General features: G+C 37.7%; 1 protein-coding gene across 1 annotated transcript; it reads right to left on the bottom strand.

Moving 5' to 3' along the window:
* Positions 1–10,553: 10,553 nt before the first annotated feature.
* Positions 10,554–18,642, bottom strand: LOC102233202 (prostaglandin E2 receptor EP4 subtype-like). Its single transcript, XM_005795051.2, has 2 exons — positions 17,504–18,642; positions 10,554–14,516 (listed from the first exon to the last, which is right to left on the bottom strand). The coding sequence occupies exons 1-2, from the start codon at positions 18,296–18,298 to the stop codon at positions 14,076–14,078; spliced, it is 1,236 nt and encodes a 411-aa protein (XP_005795108.1). The 5' UTR covers positions 18,299–18,642; the 3' UTR covers positions 10,554–14,075.

Below are 18,642 nucleotides of genomic sequence, written 5' to 3'. Positions count from 1 at the left end.
GGCAATTTAGGTCTGCACTTGGATCGATTGCAGGAACTACACAGAGACAGAAAGAGAATCAAGCATGCTGACAATTTCATCAATAAAATTACCCATTTTAATTAAATGAACATGCCTGGAGGTGATGACTGGACCCTAAACTACGTGGGAACAAGAAGACAATGCACAACCAGAGTTTGAAAAGACAACCACTTCACCTCTGTGCAGCTGGAACCTCTAATAAGTTCAGTTCAGAAAATAGTGTTTAGTCTAAAGTTCTTACAATAATTTGACAAGACTCAAAAATCAATAAGAAACGTATGAAAACAGTGAATACAAATGTAGAATTTCACACAATTAGAAAAGGTTTTGTTATTAAGAAGCAAAATTAAAGCAATCTGGGTAATGAGACGTGTTGTGGTTCATAAGAACGGAGTCAGAATCATCCAAAGCTAAATGTTAATGAGGTAATTCAGGAAAATGTCTTTATGTAACGTTCAGAGAACCAAAATCAAGTCATTATGTTTCAGTAAAAATGCCTAATAAAAGGGAGATTTACACAGGAAAGATAGAATTAGCAACTTGAGCCATTATGTGGCTCCAAATTAGTTTCAGGTTGCTTAAATTACCAAAGTGAGTCATTTCTTTTGCTTCACTTTAAACAATTTTGATAAAATCTCAGCAAATTAACAATCAAGATGTTCTTGATTCATATATTTTCAGAGGAACAAGACAAACCGATCTGTAAAACTCTGATTAATTATCAGATCCTGGAAATGAACCGACCGACCCCGATTTATCTTTCTGATATAAACATGAAGAAGAAACATAAACTCCCGTGGGAGACAAAAATGTCTCATGTATGATTCTGACTTCAGATGCTTTCATAGCCTTCAGATTATGAGTTTAATTGCTTTCCCAAAGTACAAATGTTTATTGTTTAGGCTCCTGCAGAAGGAACTCTGTGAAAGCAGGGCCGCTGCTCCGCGACATTGAAGACACTCGGCAAAGTCTCTCAAAACAAACACACCAGAGGCTCTGAAGACTGAAGCTGGAAGCAAGTTGGAAATAGATTGTTACAAATTGCCACAGCAGGATTGATGAGGAGCTCAGGAACTGTCAACCTTCACAACCAAGAGCCTCAGAATCAAAAACCTGAGCTCAGATTATGCTTCACTCTAGGATCAGATGTTCAGCAAAACATAAACACTGATTTATTTCACCAGGATGACAGAGTTTGTTCCCTCTCAGAGGAGACTGTACCAGGGGTTATTATGTAACACCCAAAGAGGTCAACAATACTTCGACCCAGCTGGAGAGCCTTCCACCAGCCTGAGTTGATGAAATGTTGTACAAATAACACCAAGTCAAGTGTTTTCACTGTGGACTTTATGTGTTTTGAAGGTCCATGCAGGATGCCATGAAATAATTTTAAATCTCTGAGTCAATTCGGTTCCGTAAATGACATAAGAATAAATCAAGAAAAGCATATAAGTGACATAAACATCGTGTTGATTTTATTTTTCTGCATCACTACTGCACTTTCAACAGAAAGAAGACATTACAAATATACAGTCCTCCAAGACAAAGTATTTTCCTCCAAATAGATTTCTTGTTTCTATCTGTAGTCAAAGTCAAATGCTACAATTCATCAAACAAATATTATCATGATAATACAGTATTATGACAACCATAGTAAATACAAACTGCAGCTTGTGCTTTTTGCATCAAGCTAAGTAATGAAGCTTTAGGAGTGGCCTAGTCAAAGTCAACACCTAAAACTGATGGAGATGCTGTGGCATCATGCTAAAGAATCCTCTCATAACGGTCAGTATTCCTCCACAATGTACTGAAAAACTCTTCATGGTTGCTGATGCCTCAAAATGTGACCCAGTTTATTGCATTTAGAGGGAAATCACTTTTCAAGATAGAAAAAGGAAAGAAAGAAAGAAATCTGGCTATTTGTCATCAACTACACTTCTGGGGTGACATATATATAAGGTTCTGCAGTATTTTGCTCTAGTTTGTGGTGGAGTCAACGCGGCAGTATTTTGCATGTCCCACTGCAACAGCAATGGCTACGATTGTGGATTTGGTGGCTTATGAGATAAAGAAATAATTGTGGGGGAAGACATCTTGCTCAAGCAGAGTAGGGTAAATTGCAGATAAGAAGGATGCAAGAGAATAGTCAGGATGATTTTAGCAAATCCAGAGTTTTAAAACAGACGCAGTAATATGAGCAACAACATGCAGTTTGGCAAAAATGTTGGACCTGGAATTTCTTTTGAGGACATGGAAAACTTTTATATTGTGTGCAACTAACAAAACAAGAGATTTGGATACTAAAGTCCTTATTAGTGGAACCATAAAATGCAGCAGGCGAGCTTGCACAGGTAAGCTCATTATTCTGAAGCTGTGATCCAGTCATGCTAGTCATGAGATCATGAACTAAAAACGATGTCCACTCCAGATGGTTGCATCAATCAGCTGAGCCAAATTTGAGTACTGCTGAGGTAGATTCATGAGGAAGCTAAATATTTAATTTAATAAGCTGTCAGGAAAACAGGATAGAAGAAACAAAGACATCAAGAACCATCCCAACACACAGCATGAAACAAGAACTGGTGCTGGATGCAGATATACAGGGATGGGTCCAAACTGCTGACCTGATTACGGCACTGGTGGTGAGTGGACAGGTTGTAACCGGGGCAACTGAGGACATCTAAACAATCATAGTTAAAAAACTGAATAAAACAAAAGAGGAAATTATATCAAATACAGAAACCAAGACAGGACTCTCCTTATCACAACAAATTTGAACATTTATCTGCATAAGTGGTGCAGATAAATGCACTTAGAGAGAAATCCATAGAAAAGCTGAATCCAACCAGTAATTTGTGAGTTTTTGTGTTTTGCAGTGAAGGAAATATGTTTATGATTAGCAGGAAATGCCAGACTAACCTTGGCAGTTGTTGTTGTTTTCTCTCTCTAGTCTTTTTGTTGTCCTCCCAACACCCTAAACAGTTGCAGCAGTCAGCATTTGAGTTTCCCTCTGCATCTTCTTTTATGCTCTTTTTAAAGCAAAGTTGATGGATTTTAAAGACTGACAAAGAACATTGAGTAATTATGGAAGTGAATTAAAGGAGGATAAAATGATTTTTTTGGCAATAACAAAATGGAAATAAAGACTGACATCTTCTCTCTGATGTCAGACTCTTCCTGTTCTTGCTGCAGTACATAACTTTACAAATCTAATTAGTTTGAGAGGAAGGATACATACACATTTACTTGCACATTTGGACAAATATTAATTTTGTTTTGTCTGTTTTACAATAAGCTTCTTAGTTACACCGCTGCAGTCAAAGCAAACACGGACAGATTGACAACAACTTATTTTCCCACATCTGCATTTGTTCACTTCATTACATCTTTGGTGGCCTTCAGGCCTTCAGGCCTGCAGAGAAGTGCACTCAGAAGCGATATCTGAGATCGTTCCTGTACGTAAGCACACTTGTTCCATGTTTCTGGTTGCTGCTAAAGTACTTACACCCATCATGGCGACACCAGCAGTAAGTGGTTCTGGTCTCTACTGGAAAGAAGGAGAGTGTTGAGCAAAGGGAAAAAAATTAAAAATTACACAAGATGAAAACTGAGATTCACAGCAATGCAGTGCTATAAAATACAGCTCTGTATTCAAACTGTCAGCATAAAATGGTGGAGGTCTACTGACCTGAAACATTTTCAAGGAAAACTTTACAGACATTTGACTTTTTTGCGCCCATCCAGTAACTCCACCTGCTTACCCTCGCAGGTACGGACCGGTTCCTTTCTCCCGTGGTCATTGACGGAGTTTTGTTTCTTCGTTTTTCTAATCAAAGGCTTGTTTTTTATTGGTTCATAACTTTTATAATGTTTGAAATGCAGCCATTGCTACAGATTTTTATTTATGTTTGTGGTACATTTATGTATTGGGATGCAGTTTTCCAAGTATAACTCCAAAAACCCTAAAGCACCTCCAAATCTCAATGCAGAAACACAATATATACATTTACTGTGAGTACATGCGCAGTTGGAAATTTAGGAAATTACTGACACCCCTAACAGATATTATATAGGATTGGAGGTCTGATGTAACGAGAGATTTCATTTTCACTACATTGGCTCCTGTTTGTTTTAGAAGAGATGTCTACTTATTTGTTTTTAAAGCTCTTAACGACCTTGATTACCCGTTTTTATTTGAGCTTTTTATTAAGTTTGTCGATTCGCATCAGGTCCTTGAGGTCAGATACAGACAAATGTTGGGGTAACCAAACTTTCTCTGCGGCTGCATGACGACTCTGGTATCAGCTTCCATTACATCTTTAGTCTAAAGCCTTTTTAAATCAAAGCTCAAAACTATTTTATTGAGCCAGGCTCTTAATACTTAAACATATGATTTCACTTCAGATTTTATCTACTTTGTTTATTATATTTAGTTTTATCTACCTTATTTTAAATATGATTTTTATGTTTTCTTTTATAATGAATTTATTAGCATACTTGTCACCAATATTGTGGATGTATAAAGAGTTAAATAAATAAGTATTTGACTGAAAAGTACGTAAAAGTACAAACTTTAACAGTACCAATTGTTGGTACATTTGCTTCAACTCACTCACATAGAGCAAACAGAAACCCACAAGCAAAGCATTTACTATGACTAATATCAGCCACATCCGCATTTTGATTCCTCCTTTTGATCTCAATAATTTCATAAAATTTTAAAAAGTCATACAAAGAAAAGATTTATGGATGTTCCAGTTGGTTCTTCTGTGCAGATTAAACAACTCCTTTAGTAAATCATGTCTCCGCAGAAGACCTTCTGTACCTTTCAAAAGAATTTCCAAACCAGACAGGCATCTTTATACAGCGTGCATAAAACAACTGCAGTGACTCACAATTGCATTTTCTGCACAGTCCAAATAAATTAAAAGAAACATAAGTTTGGCATGTGAAAACCACTGACAGAAAACCATCTGCTCTTGGAAATACCACATCCTCCACTAAGCCAAATAATTCTGAGTGTTTAGAAAAATTGTCAGCTAGTCTGAGGAGTGTCTGTGTTTATTTTCATGAAAATTTTCAGATTTTGAAACCCAGAAGCAGAGTGAATAACTGTTAAATTAAGAAGATGCAAAAATATCGCTCTTTCCTACTTGGAAGCAGTAAAAAATTTGCAAAAACTTTCTTCAAACATCAGCAATATCTTATTAATTCATGGTGGTTTTACAGCAAATTTACCAGGGAGACCTGAGTAAAATAAGAACAAACAAATTAAACAAACCAAATCTATTTTTCATCATTTAACATATTAAGTGAGCCACAGAGACAAAGAACCTCTTCAGTGCGGCGTGTTGCAAATCTTAATCTAGCAAATAAAAACTGAAGGTAAAAGTGCAATGCCATAATTTTTTATTTATTGTTAAAGTAAAACTGTGAATGTAAAAAATTGGCCCAAGGTACAAATTAGTTAACTTTCCTAGCCAGTACATGTGATCAGAAACTTATTTAGTATTATCTCATGGCCTGCACATGTACATCTATACAGCAATCGATACAATCAGTTAACAACTAAGGATTAACATGACTGTTAAAATGTTGAATTATTGACTTTTTGTTCTATATTTAAAAGAACATCATGGTTCTAATGCTGAAGGTTTGTCATCTGGGCTGCAGCTTGGAGAATATTTCAGCTTTTATCAGAGTTGTTAACACTTAAAATGTGTTTTCAATCAAATTTATTTTTCATATAAGCCAGTGATGCTTGATGTTGACTAAAATGGACATCATGCTTCACTGGTGAAATTTTATGTGGATTCTTTTTGCATGATTATGTTTCCTTTGAAAATACTTCAGCAACAATAACTGATTCACCAGTACACAGAGCTATAAAGGTTTTGAAAACCTGACCAAATTGTTTGCAAAGTTGTTGAATTTTATGTCATAGATATTTGCATTTTTTATTCTTTGAAGGATTAAGAGTATTCATGACAGAATGATCTAGAAATGGCTTATTAACGCTAAAGTAAAGTCAATAAAGTATTAGATAAGTGTCAATGCTTATGCATGTCTCTCAGAAAAGTTAGATAACTCTGATCTCATCTGGAATCAGCAAAACCACATCAAATGATAAATATTAACGCTTATGAAATGGGGAGCTCCCAAAACAACACAGATATATCTTTTAATGGATTTGGTTTCATTTTGCCTGGCTCTGAGGTGTCTGCCGTTCTCTTTTAACAATATTTTTGGAGGATGCTGTCAAGTGGGGTCTTTGCACCTGATTCAATGTAAAACCTTGATGTCTTCTGTTGTGTCATTGTCAACTCTCTTATATCTGAGGGCATCTTTCACACTCAAATCCTCTGCTATAAATCGAACTTTTGAAGACGCCGTCTGACCACAGGCGGCGGGGTTACAGGTGCTGCAGCTAGGAACGTTCTTATCTGGAACCTGATTGTCAGAACCTGGAGCAACAAGGTTCAAATATTTTCTCTGGCACAACTTGCATAAAACTGCTTCTCTATACATAAACACCCCTACAAATGTAGCACTTTAAGGAGACGTCAGCTTTCCAACAGAGTAAAATTGACTGCAGTTTCAAAATTTATATAATGTTTACAAGGAAAACAATCAATTAAACACAAATTTCCTTACTTTTTGCCTGGAGTGTATGATCTCAGATTAAATCCAGATAAACATTTTATACTCCCATCTGAGAGTTTAGTCTTCAAGGATCATTTGTGTGTTGACCGTGTTGAATCGCTGATAAATATACAGCATGTAGAGTGAGTTGTTTTAAAGTTTCTGAAGCTCAGCAAGTTCCCATGACACAGGATCCTAACTGCTAACTTTGAACTACACTGTTATGTAAGCCAAGCGAATAGGAAAAAGTTAGCCACATGAGGTGAAATGTTAAACAGAGTTTAAAACAAACACGGTACATCCTTCAAAATATTTCATCAGCTCTCTTTTTAAAGTGGGAAATAACTGTGTTTTTTGGATTCTTTCTTCTACTTGTGGGAAGTGTTTGTATAGTCTGTGAGAGTGGCCAATAACAATAAAAGTGTGTTATACTGATGTGAGCACGTGTGTCATTGCATGTGTTCCTGTGAGTACGAGTACACAGGAGGATTGTTAAATTGTTTTTCACACTGATATTCATGAATTAATATAAAAATAGTTACTACATGTGATAAAGTTATGTTAGAGAGGACATTTGCTTCACATAATTTAACAAGAACTTCAGTAAGTTGGTTCATTTAAATCTTCTTTTTTGTTTGTTCTTACATACACCAAGGTAAAAGCAGCAACTAAAATCAGCTTCACCAAGGTGTACTCTTGCACAGATGAGGGTTTAAATTGCAGTAATATATGTAGCTGCCTCTCATCTTGGTCTCATAGTTTTCTTTTACCTTAAGATCAGATTATCATAGAGGCATCACAAAAATAATTACAAGCATGTTACAAGAATGTTGCATCATATTTTGCTAACTTTTAGTGTGTATCAATGATGCTCTTTAGCTTGAGGGCTTAAAGGCCTTAACCTTTTTTAATATAGTATAAAATATAAAAACAGGGTCTTAAGACTAGCTAAAGAGTCAGTGTTCTGGTTTTTAAGTAAAATTAGTAACCTGAGCCAGCTTCATGAATTTTTGCGAGTGAGCAACAAAGAACCACAGCCAGGATTCTTTAGGAGACAAACCTACAGTGAATAAGTGGAAGTTTATGCTGACATGAAGGAGTGTATTAGCCACAAAACCATGAGACTTGAACTGACTGAGCAGCTGAATGAGCAGCCAATGTCTTGTGAGTTAACTGATTGTTTTACCAGAGTAGGCTAATATAAACCAACAACAGTCACCTGGAGCAGTGGAGGTATTACAGCAAGGTCCTAAACTGTCCTACATGACAATAAAATCTAACAGGATCGGGCTGAAAGTAATTATTGTTTTTGTTGTTTATTATGAAATGACTGGATGGAGAAACGGAAATCTAAGAATCCGGGCCTCTACGCTCTCCAAGAAGAAGAGAGAAATTTGTTATTTCATTTGAGGTGGGGAGAACTGACTGAACATGCAAATAAACAAAAATAAATTGGTAAACTGGTAAACTAGTGCGTGCAACTGTTTTTCCTGAACTGCTTCAGTGGCTCAGATGGGATGCCGCCTGGAACATGAGTCATTTGATTCATATTAAAAACCTCCACTGGCAGTAAAACATTAAAAACTAAATCGTTCATTTAATTACAAACGAAAAATGAAAGCAACATTTTGCAAATTAATTTCATGCTTCATGCTGGCTCCCAGCTAAAGCAGGACTCTAGTTCAAGTCTTGGCTGCAGCCTCTCTGTGGGGACTTTGGCCCAGTGTGTGTTTTGCCTGAGTTGTTCTCCTGCACATTTTGGCCATTCTGGATCAATCATAGGTGTGTAAGTGCTGAGTACACAATTGTCTTTGCTTGTTTCACCATAGAGTGATTGATGATCTGCTCAGAGTGAACTTTGTTTTTATTAAAATGCTGTGACAGGTAACAGAGGACACAGACAACGGATGGGAGCAGGAAAATGTCGCTCACAGCACAGCGCTCACTATGAATGAAGCTGTTTTGCACTTGGTTCAAGCACAGAATGTCACAATATGCCGTCTCAGCTCCAATCACATGTGCACATATACTGGAAACCAGCTGCTTCCCGGCTCACAATGCTGTCGCTGCCAGTTCTTTTGGACTCACTTATGGGAAGTCTTGGCATATCATTTAATCATTTTACCACCAAATAAGACTCTGGTCCACCACCACACTTTCTCTGTTAATCACAGCTCAGTTAATAACCTATTACACGGTCAGTAAGCTCCCATTGTTAAACTTAAGCACCATAAATCATTTAGTTCTAAATAAGCTGACTTGGACACAGAGCCTCAGAGAGTCCTCATCGTTACGTTGCTTCTCAGAGCACAAATACTGCCTGAGTTTTTCTGAAAAGAAAAGAAAAACTCTAGAAAAGAGAATCAGAAAACTTGAATTTTCAGATATTTTACCTTTTCATGTCCTGGAGAGCTATCAGGTGGTAATAATTTTTGACCTTCCTCCTCACCTTGAGCTGCTTATACGCATCCCTATCTACCTCATCATCCTCAGCTCCAGCATCTCCACATCCTAATCCTAGTGAGAGTGACGGCTCTAAAGCTGAACTTGCTTCTGACGGTCCTGTTTTCACTTCAGATTACATTTCAGTCCAATTTCCTAACATCACCAGACTGATTCGTCACAGGCTCAGAGACATTTATCAGCTCCTTCATCGTCTGTGTCTTTTCTGGCATATTTTTAGCCTGCGATTGTTTTGTGTCCTTTCCAACGTGTGACAGCAGATGTGTTGAAGCAGCAGCAGCAGCAGCAGCAGCAGCAGCAGCAGCAGCAGCAGCAGGTGCCCTCTGCTGTTTATCAATGAGCTGACAGTGAACAGGCTGTTTTTAAACAGATGTAGAGCAGCTTCCCAGCTTTGAAACAACACAGATGTCAAGTTTCACCACCTCAAGCCCAAGAACATGATGTACTCTCTGGACTTTTTCTATATTGTTACAACCATAAGCCTATTGTTCTTTGTTGGTGTTTTTATGTAAAAACCCAGATCCAGATGAAAATCTTTGGGAAGATCTGACTGAGCTTTGACGAATGCACCAAACTTTCATTTGATTAAAGGGGGCTGAACACAAATCCAAATGCACTTTTTAGTTTTTGCAAAATATCTGAAAACCATCCATGTGACAATCAAGCCCTAATTTATTTTGATCTTCCACTTAAAACTTTAATAAGACCTCTTAGGTTTGTGGTTGCAGCAGGCTGGATGTGGAAGACATTAAAGAGAAACCAAGAATTATTCAATGATACAGTAAAATACAAAGTACGTCTTCCTTAAATTTGACCAAAATCAGTGGGAAATTTCATATAATAACTTTCATAACATAAGTTTTATGTTTGATAATTAATAAATGCTAAGGGTTCTGCAGAAACTGAAGGGTAAACATAACCTATGTGCTTAGGGACTTCCACCACAATGTCCTGATATTGGAAGTTCCCCTTTCAGTGTTTGAATATATTATTAAATAATGTTCCCAGAGTTTGGAGGACAGGCTGACCCGGCCTTTTCTTTAGCCACTGAATTGCTTGTTTAAGATGATCTGCAGTGAATTGGAAGCTTAGGGAGTGTTTATTGTTTGAAAAGAGAGGCTCTCGCTGCCAGTTCTTCTTCCTCAGAACCAGCCTCTTTCCATTAGAGGCTCTTTGTTTGCTTTGTTTCTCTGAGAGTCCACCATCAGCTCCCTTCAACACATTACTGAGATAAAGAAGTACTAAACCAGTGTGCTACATTTTTTTCCTCAATTTTCTGTGAATTTTGAGGTTATTGAATTGAGCTGCGTAAAGTAATAAGAGGATTTTGCCATGTCTACAAAGAACAAAAACTTTATGCTCATAATGCATCATCAAGTTCCTCTTGATAGCGATGACATACAGTATTCCTGCACTTCACAGGCCATGTTTTAATGAAGCAACATTGCCAGTTAATTACAGCTGCATCATTAAGTTTACAAATACCCATCAGTTACCGCACATACGTTTTGAGTTATCAACACTCAATCGTGTTTGCAAAAAAACAGTAACCACCTTACAATTTCACAAACAATTAAAGCAACAAAAAAATATAAAGTGCATAAATTAACAGTTTGAAATAAATAAAAACAAATCTTGCTGAACAAGACACCTGCATATCAGACTCCAATCAAATTGTAGTAGTTTTACATAAAAGGAAGCATAACAAAAACAAGAAGAGTGAGGATGCAGTTTTATAGCTAAGCAACCATTTGAGGCAATATAACATTAGTCACAAAGCTGATAATACTTCATTTTAGCAGCAGTTTAAAAAATAACATGGCAGCAGAAGGTGTCAACTTACATAAGAGGAAATTAAAGCAAAAATTTTGATTGTTTATGAATCAGGGAATAATGTTCAGCAGTCAGAATCTTACTGCAGCAGAGAGCAGCTTCAACATCCTCAGCTTGGAGAAAGAGTAGTTCTGACTGAGCAGCTGAGATTTTGAGAGGGGAACCAGTTCTAGGGTTAAATTACTGCCACAGTCACACTGTTGTCTTTTTACACATTATTTTCTGCTTAAAGTTGCTTCTGCAGCGTAGCAGTACTGTTCCTTCATTCATGCTTGAGAAATCCTTACATCTTACATCGGGGATGACTGAAGCAACAATTAGCAAACACCTGTTGGAACTGCACATCTGCTGAGCTCACGATACAAACTGCGTCTCAGTCCAGAGCTGCTCAGAAACAAAACAGTAAACAGCAGAGTGGAAAGGCCGTGTTGTGATGAGGGGCTGAAAGCAGAGAGTCAGAAAGAGCAGCAGCTTCTTAAAGAGAAGCGGGGCAATTTCACGGGGTCAAATTGTCAAGTCAAATGTCTCGGAAGTCATGTTTGACACAACTGAAGGTAACATAGTTACTTGATTGTGCTATAAAATGAGACTACAAGCCAGGTAAATACATAATACCGACCTGTTAAAGAAATAAACTCCTTCATTTGTCCTGACACAGTAGAACATTGTAAATACGGCACCTTTCATCAAAATTAACTCAATCTATAAATAGAACAAAACAGCATAAAACACACTCTGAACTCAGAGGGCTTATTGCAGCTGTTTTGATAAAATAGTAGTTAATTTTACTTTGGTCATGCCTTTGAATCTAAAAATCCCTCTGACTGAATATTCTGGGTATAAAATGCTATATAAAGAATTCAAGATGGCATTCCAGCAGCACATATGCAGCTGCTCAAAACTGGTGATCTTTTGTTTCTATGTCAGTGACCTAAAAATGCCCTTCATATCCTCACATTTTCTCACATAATGACAACAGAGCATTACAACAGATTAATTATGTAATGACAAGGAATGAAAGCTACCAGACTTTCAGATAAGACCTCATAACCTAAAAGTCATCATTAGATGCAAAAGAATGCAGCTCTTTAAAACAAGATTATGTATTCTTTGAGATAAGAGTTGTTTCAAGTGGTCAAAAAATCAGCTTTTACAACTGGTCACCCTCACAACAGAAGTTACTTTCACTTTTCCGTGAGAACGTTTCTGTTTCTCCAGACTGAAACGGTACTGAGTACTGTGTGTAGGTAAGATGTTTACTACTGACATAAGCTCAGCTGAATCCCCTCTTACATAAGCCAAACCAAGCAAAGTGTTTTGAAAAAGAAAAGAAAAAAACAGCAGGAAGCATATTTAAGAAACTGCTCTGAGGATGATATAACCCTCAGACGCGTTTGAATTACGAATTGCAGAATAAAGCTATTGTTTTGCATTGAACTGACTGCAATGTTTACATATTTTACTGTTTTTTTCCTAGCATAGTATGCACATTTATTTGTACCAAAATGTTTTATTTTTTCTGCTATTAATAATTTGCTGTGGAAGAAATGCTTGAACAGGTATTCTTATTTTCCCCCAATTTAAAAACTACACATACCAGAATTTTACAAAAAAATATTTATTTTGCTGTACTGTATAAATTTTAATAACTGTAACACCAGACTTTTTAATTTTGAGTCTTTATCTCTTTGGATCTCTCTAAAAACTAGAGAACTGTTTCACTGCTCTTATCTCCTTGACAACAATTTGTTGTATTAGTTTCTTTCTTATAGAAACTAGTAATCCACATTATTGAACAGATCTCCACTGACTTCACCAAAACTCTGTAGTCAGGGAAATATTTAAGTCTCGTCTGTTATAGAACAGGAATCATTGTACCCTAATTTTCAAGAGAACAAATTGTTTTGAATATTACAATAGCAGGTTTGTGTGGCAGAGAAACAAAGAGCATGTATTCATTGCAATATATCACTGTGGTGCGCATTTGTCACGGAGCTAACACAAGAAATCCTTTCCATGCATCAGCAGAGTTTGTTTTAGAGATGAGTCTGTCCATGGCAGCTCATACCAATGATTAATCCCAGGAGTTACACACACTGCTGTTTTTATATACTGTAATGACCTTATATCTTGTGACTCACTTCTCCTGAATTACCGGCCTCATTGACTTTGCAGAACCCGGTTCGTGCGGTGAGTGCACACAGTCGCTGCTACGCACGCTACTGTCACTGTCCTGCACTGACGGCTGCAGGAAATCTCCCACAGAATCTCAACTTGTCTTCACTGAGGTAGCTGAATGCTCACGATCAGAGACATACAAGAGTAAACATCAATTAAGTGATTGTGTGCTGATGTCGCCGCCCACATTGTGAGGGGCATTTTTGTAGAGACACAATAGAAATGTACAAGCCAGTTTACCTTCGAATACCATTGCTATTATGTAATATTAACTGTAATGATAATAAAAAATAGCAATAACAGTAATAATGGTGATGCTAGTGGTATAGTTTTTTTTTAAATATTGTTTTTTTGCTTGTCAGATGTTTTTTTGACATCTGACAAACAGCATCAAATGGTTTTGCGTCCAGCCCTCAGTTGATACTTTTTGAGATTTTTAAATATATTTCTCATAACTGAAGCTAAATTAATATAATTACTTAGGGGTCTAAGATATTTTCAGAGCTACTTTAAATAATTATAGGCACACTACATTTCAACTCTAGTTCGATGTGCAAACATTGTTTATTTTCAGCATCAGAGCTCAACAACATCAGTGCCAATAAAAACTTGTTTAATGCAAATTGTAGTGCTTTTTTCACTGGAAAAAGGCAGTTTCTATCTTATAGAAACCAGTAATCCACATTATTATTATTTTCCAATGAGAACTTGCCATCTGCGTCTATGTTCAGAATAACAGAGCTCTCTCACCGCATGTACATGAGTCACAAAATATCAGTTCAGCATCCATTTTTATGTTTCCACATTTTCTTTTTTCTAAAAGAAATGTACATCTTCTCCTATGGAGAAATAACTGACATTCTGCCTCAGGAAAGAAATATGAGAAGTCAGCATTCCTTATTCAGAAAGAAGTTGAATGCATTTCTCCTCCACTGTGATCAGTGATCTTCTGTGCAGGTGACCACTGTTAAATCTGTGAATGCGCTTGCTCCTTCGCTCTGTTCCGGGTCACTCGGCCTGGTTTTCTGCAGCTGGCTTTCAGTAGCTGTCTTGATGTCCTCCAACACGTAGAGGAAACCCTGAGAGTTATGCCTGACCATCTGTGGGTCTTCAGAGTACACAGAGGGACAGCTGGAGGAGGCGAGACGGTGAACGCTTGAAAGGGGAACTGCCACTGACCTTCTTCTTATTCCTATTTTGGCAAATGTAAACTTGATTTTCTCAATAACTTTACGTAAAACAGATTTACGCAGAAGGATGTAGATCCAGGGGTCCAGGATAGGGTTGAAGGAGGCGAAGCGAATTGCCCGTATATCTGGGCTCTTTGCAATGCTTAGCTCCACTGGAGGCTTATAAAGCTGGTTTAGGAACACCTGAACCTGCAACAGAGACACATTGGTTGGTAAATGCATTGACGATGTACAGATGTGCTTGCAACTGGTCTACCTTGCTAAAGCTTTCACATCCTCTACACCTTTTCAAATTTGGTCACGTTACAATCACTTCAATGCATTTTACTGGGATCTTATGAGCAACAAAGTGGGAGCAACATTACTGGGAAGTGGAAGAAAGATTATACATGATTTTTACAAAAAAAAAAAAGAATATATATACTTATTTTACTTTAATACACATCATTAGAGGAATATGAATTTTTGAGAGTAGGGCAAGGGTCAACCTTCCAGAAGAACTCCATAAACATACAGCGAGTGACAAATTATTCATCCTTTTATTGATTTCACAAAACAATCATCTTCAAGAAAATTTACCTCCATCCAATCGGACTGAGTTCGGGTTATTTTGCAAGAAATTGAAGTCTGTAGAAAATGGCAAAGACATACACCAAAATACCAGCAGCTATAGTTGCTGTGGAGGACAATGTGTTCAGATTGTTTTTTGGTAAAAAAAAAACACAAAGAGAAAAATACAAAGAAATTGAGAACCATGTATTATTTACCTTGTGCAGTCCTAATACACATGCATGTCAGAATCCTGGGTCGCAGTTTTTCCTTTTGTTGTCTTTGTCTATCTTGTTTTGATTAAATCAACATTGTTTCTGTTTTACTTTAGATCGGTTAGTTCTTAATTATTTTAGTTAGACTATGTTTATTATTTATTCCTTGTGTTTAGTTATTGGTACATGGTAAATTTACCATTTAACACTTGTTATTCCTTGTAATGTTTTTTTGAGAAACGATTGTAAAGTTTCCTTTTACTGGATTTACTATTCAACAGATGACTTTTTGCAGGATATGTGATTAACAACCCAGTAATGAACACCCTACTGTGAATTAATGTAGGGTACATGGTATGTACAACACTTATTGAACATACCATGCATTTATTGTTATTCTGCATACAGGTCAGATTTAAGATATTTATTTCTAAGTCACAAATTTGTGTCGGATTTAAACAGATTATTATTTCAAAAAGATATTTTTTTATTGCCGTATATTTCAATACATAAGAAGTAAATCTTCTCTTATAGACATTGTAGGAAAAATCATGAATCTCTACTGAATTGCCCATGAAACCTATACAGATGGTTGTGCATTGACTTTTAAATAATAACAATGTCAGTGATCAATAACAATAGATAACACACCTGATAGAATATTCAATATTTAGAATATTCACTAAACTCTGATCCAGAACAGTGCAGCATTCTGGGAGATGTAGGCAGAGGAAAGGCTTTAGCTGCTCAACCTCTGACAGAGAACTAAGCTAGGTTGGTGGTAGCATCAACTAACTCTCACTCTTTGGTTACCTAGCAACAACATGTTGAGTAACTTGTGCAGCGTCAGTGTACGGTTTCTTCAACATGGCTCATAACAGCTTAAAAATAAGAAACAACGGCATGGTGGAGTGAAAACTGTGGGCAAAACAGGAACGGTCATGCCACCGGTTCGGCATTTCAGATATTTAAAATAAAAAAGTAATCCATAATTATTTATACGGACATTATTGATATCGACAGATATGAAATGCTTATATTATGACAAGTTTTTCAACCATATCATCCAGCCCTAAATTGGAATAATTTTACCAGATTAAAGTTCTCCCTGGATCGCAGCGCTGAGTCAGATGAAGTTTATCATGACGTAATGATTGATGGCTTGGAAAAGCGGATGATTGTCTGGTAGTGTGTTAAATCGGCATAAATTTTAGTTATCAGACTGGTAGCAGTTATCAGTCTGATAACTGATAGCAGTTATGAAATTTGTGTAATTTCATAACTAAATCACATGAGAGATTCCTTGAAAACTACACCTGGGTCACTTCATTTCAATACCTATTAACCTGACCTCAGGCAAACATTTATATCTACTCATCTACTATTTTTATCACTCAATCAAGAAATAAATGGGTCAAAACTTCTTTAAACTCAATGGAGATAAAACGGCTTATTCTTTTAAACACAAATATTCAAGGTCAGCGATTAAGACTCTGCTAGTCTCAATGAGATGAGAAGTCTAACTATGCAAAAGGTTTAATTATGAACTCAGATCTAAATTCTAACATCTAGTTTGTAGATCATCCAGATTAATGTCCATTAATAAATAACCCTCTTGATAACATCTGTGGTCTGGGACTCCTGTGTAAACTGGAGACAGAAAAACTGCTGCAAGCTTTTATTTTCAGGTTGGAATATTTTTGATGCTGTCTTTACCGTGAATATAATAATTACTGCTAACTAAAATGCTGCTGCCAGAGTTCAGACCAACACCACTGCAATAAATCATGTCATCAGTTGTTAAAATCACAGCACTGGCATCCTGATAGCCTGCAAAACAATGAATAGTCTTCTGCCTAAATGCAATCTGAGGTTGTCTGTCAGCATGCACCATAAAAAACCTGTTTACTTCCTGTTCGATGGATCAACACTAAATAAGGGAAGACAGCATTTAGTTTCTGACTTCCTGGAAAAACTGATCTGCAAAAGCATTGGGCTCTCTTCAATTAGGATTAAAACCAACTTCTGCATTTTTCGTATGGAGGGAAACAATCATTTAATCAGATTTAATCATGCAGTCATTTATTCCTTTTAATGTGATGCTTAAGTTTTACTGTTATGACTTTAATGTATTTATTATCTCCAGTTTATGATAGTTTATTTTTTCCTGTAAAACTCCAGCCTGTAAATGGCGCTTTACAAACTTCAGTTTGAACAGGCATTTTTTAAAAATAATGTTCAAAAACGGGAGTCATCTATAAATAGCGTTAGTGGTTACCCAAACGCTAGGCAAATGAACAGAAATACAATTTCCACAAATGTAGTCGGATTTCAGCAACTTTCCCTGATACAATCATTTGAAATGGCAGTGCGTAATGGTGCGCATGGATGACAAGCAGCTTGAATACTTACTACAAGTGGGATGTAGCAGATGAGCACCACCACCGTTGTGGCCACGAGCACAAGGACCATCTGAATCTCTGAGTCGGCCAGATGTGCGAAGCTGGTCGATTTCTTCCGCGAGTCCAAGCTGCGCCCGGTGTCGGTTCCCTGCGACATCCTGCGCAAGAAGGTCTTGTGCATCCGGATCAGAACCACGCACAACAGCACGTTAAAGACGACAGTGGCGAAGATGAGAAAAATGCTGACCCCGGCGTACAGGTAAGAGTAGACGGCATGGGTGGTATGGTTGGTTCGCCAGTCCAAGAAGCACCAGGTTTGTGGGTGCTGAATCACCACCTGCCCGAAGCCGATGGCGGGTAAAGCGCTGAAGAGCGCGTTGGAGATATAGATGGCCACCAGGGTGTGTCCGGCATACTTCTGGTTCACATGGTCGTTGTAGACGTAGGGATGGTTTACGGCGATGTATCTGTCCACAGACATGGCAAAGATGATGCTGAGCCCCGCCAGGGAGAAGAAGAGCAAGATGAAGCCCATGTACTGGCACAGCGGGTCCCCTCCGGGCCACTGTCCCTGCGCGTAAGTGCTTATAGTGACCGGACTGGCCAGCAGCGTGCCCATGAGGTCCGTCACCGCCAGGCCATATACGAGCGTGTAAAACGTGGTCTCCCTTTTCTCTCTGCGAGTTCTACACAAAACTGCGATGGCGATGACATTCCCGACCACCCCGAATATGAACATAAGAATCGGGACGGTCGCAGGTATGTTTCTCATTGGCGGATTAATCGTTGTCGTTGGATCATTCATCGTCGTGTCCACATGGGCTTCAACGGGAGGGCAGAACTTCTCTTGAAGCTTCCAGTGCGAAACACGAAACTTGTTTGCTCGGGAAGATATCTAATTTGATATCTTTACAGACTTGTCCAAACACCAGCTGGTTGCACCTTATCTGAAAACTTTCCACCCCATGCAGAGCATCCTCTGCCTGCTGCTGCCACCGACGGTCCTCATGGGATTTCTAAAAAAAATACAATAAAAAATCCTCAGCAAACTGGTCCATGCAGGCGGTTGTCAGTCAGCAGGACACACGGAGGTAAAATGTGTAAAAGAGACACCAGAGGGTTCATTGAAAAAAAGTTCTTCCTTCCAGC

Source organism: Xiphophorus maculatus, chromosome 12, assembly GCF_002775205.1.
Source record: "Xiphophorus maculatus strain JP 163 A chromosome 12, X_maculatus-5.0-male, whole genome shotgun sequence".
NCBI lineage: Eukaryota > Metazoa > Chordata > Actinopteri > Cyprinodontiformes > Poeciliidae > Xiphophorus > Xiphophorus maculatus.
Note: the sequence above shows the minus strand (reverse complement) of the source record. Positions and strands in the feature narration are given on the sequence as shown.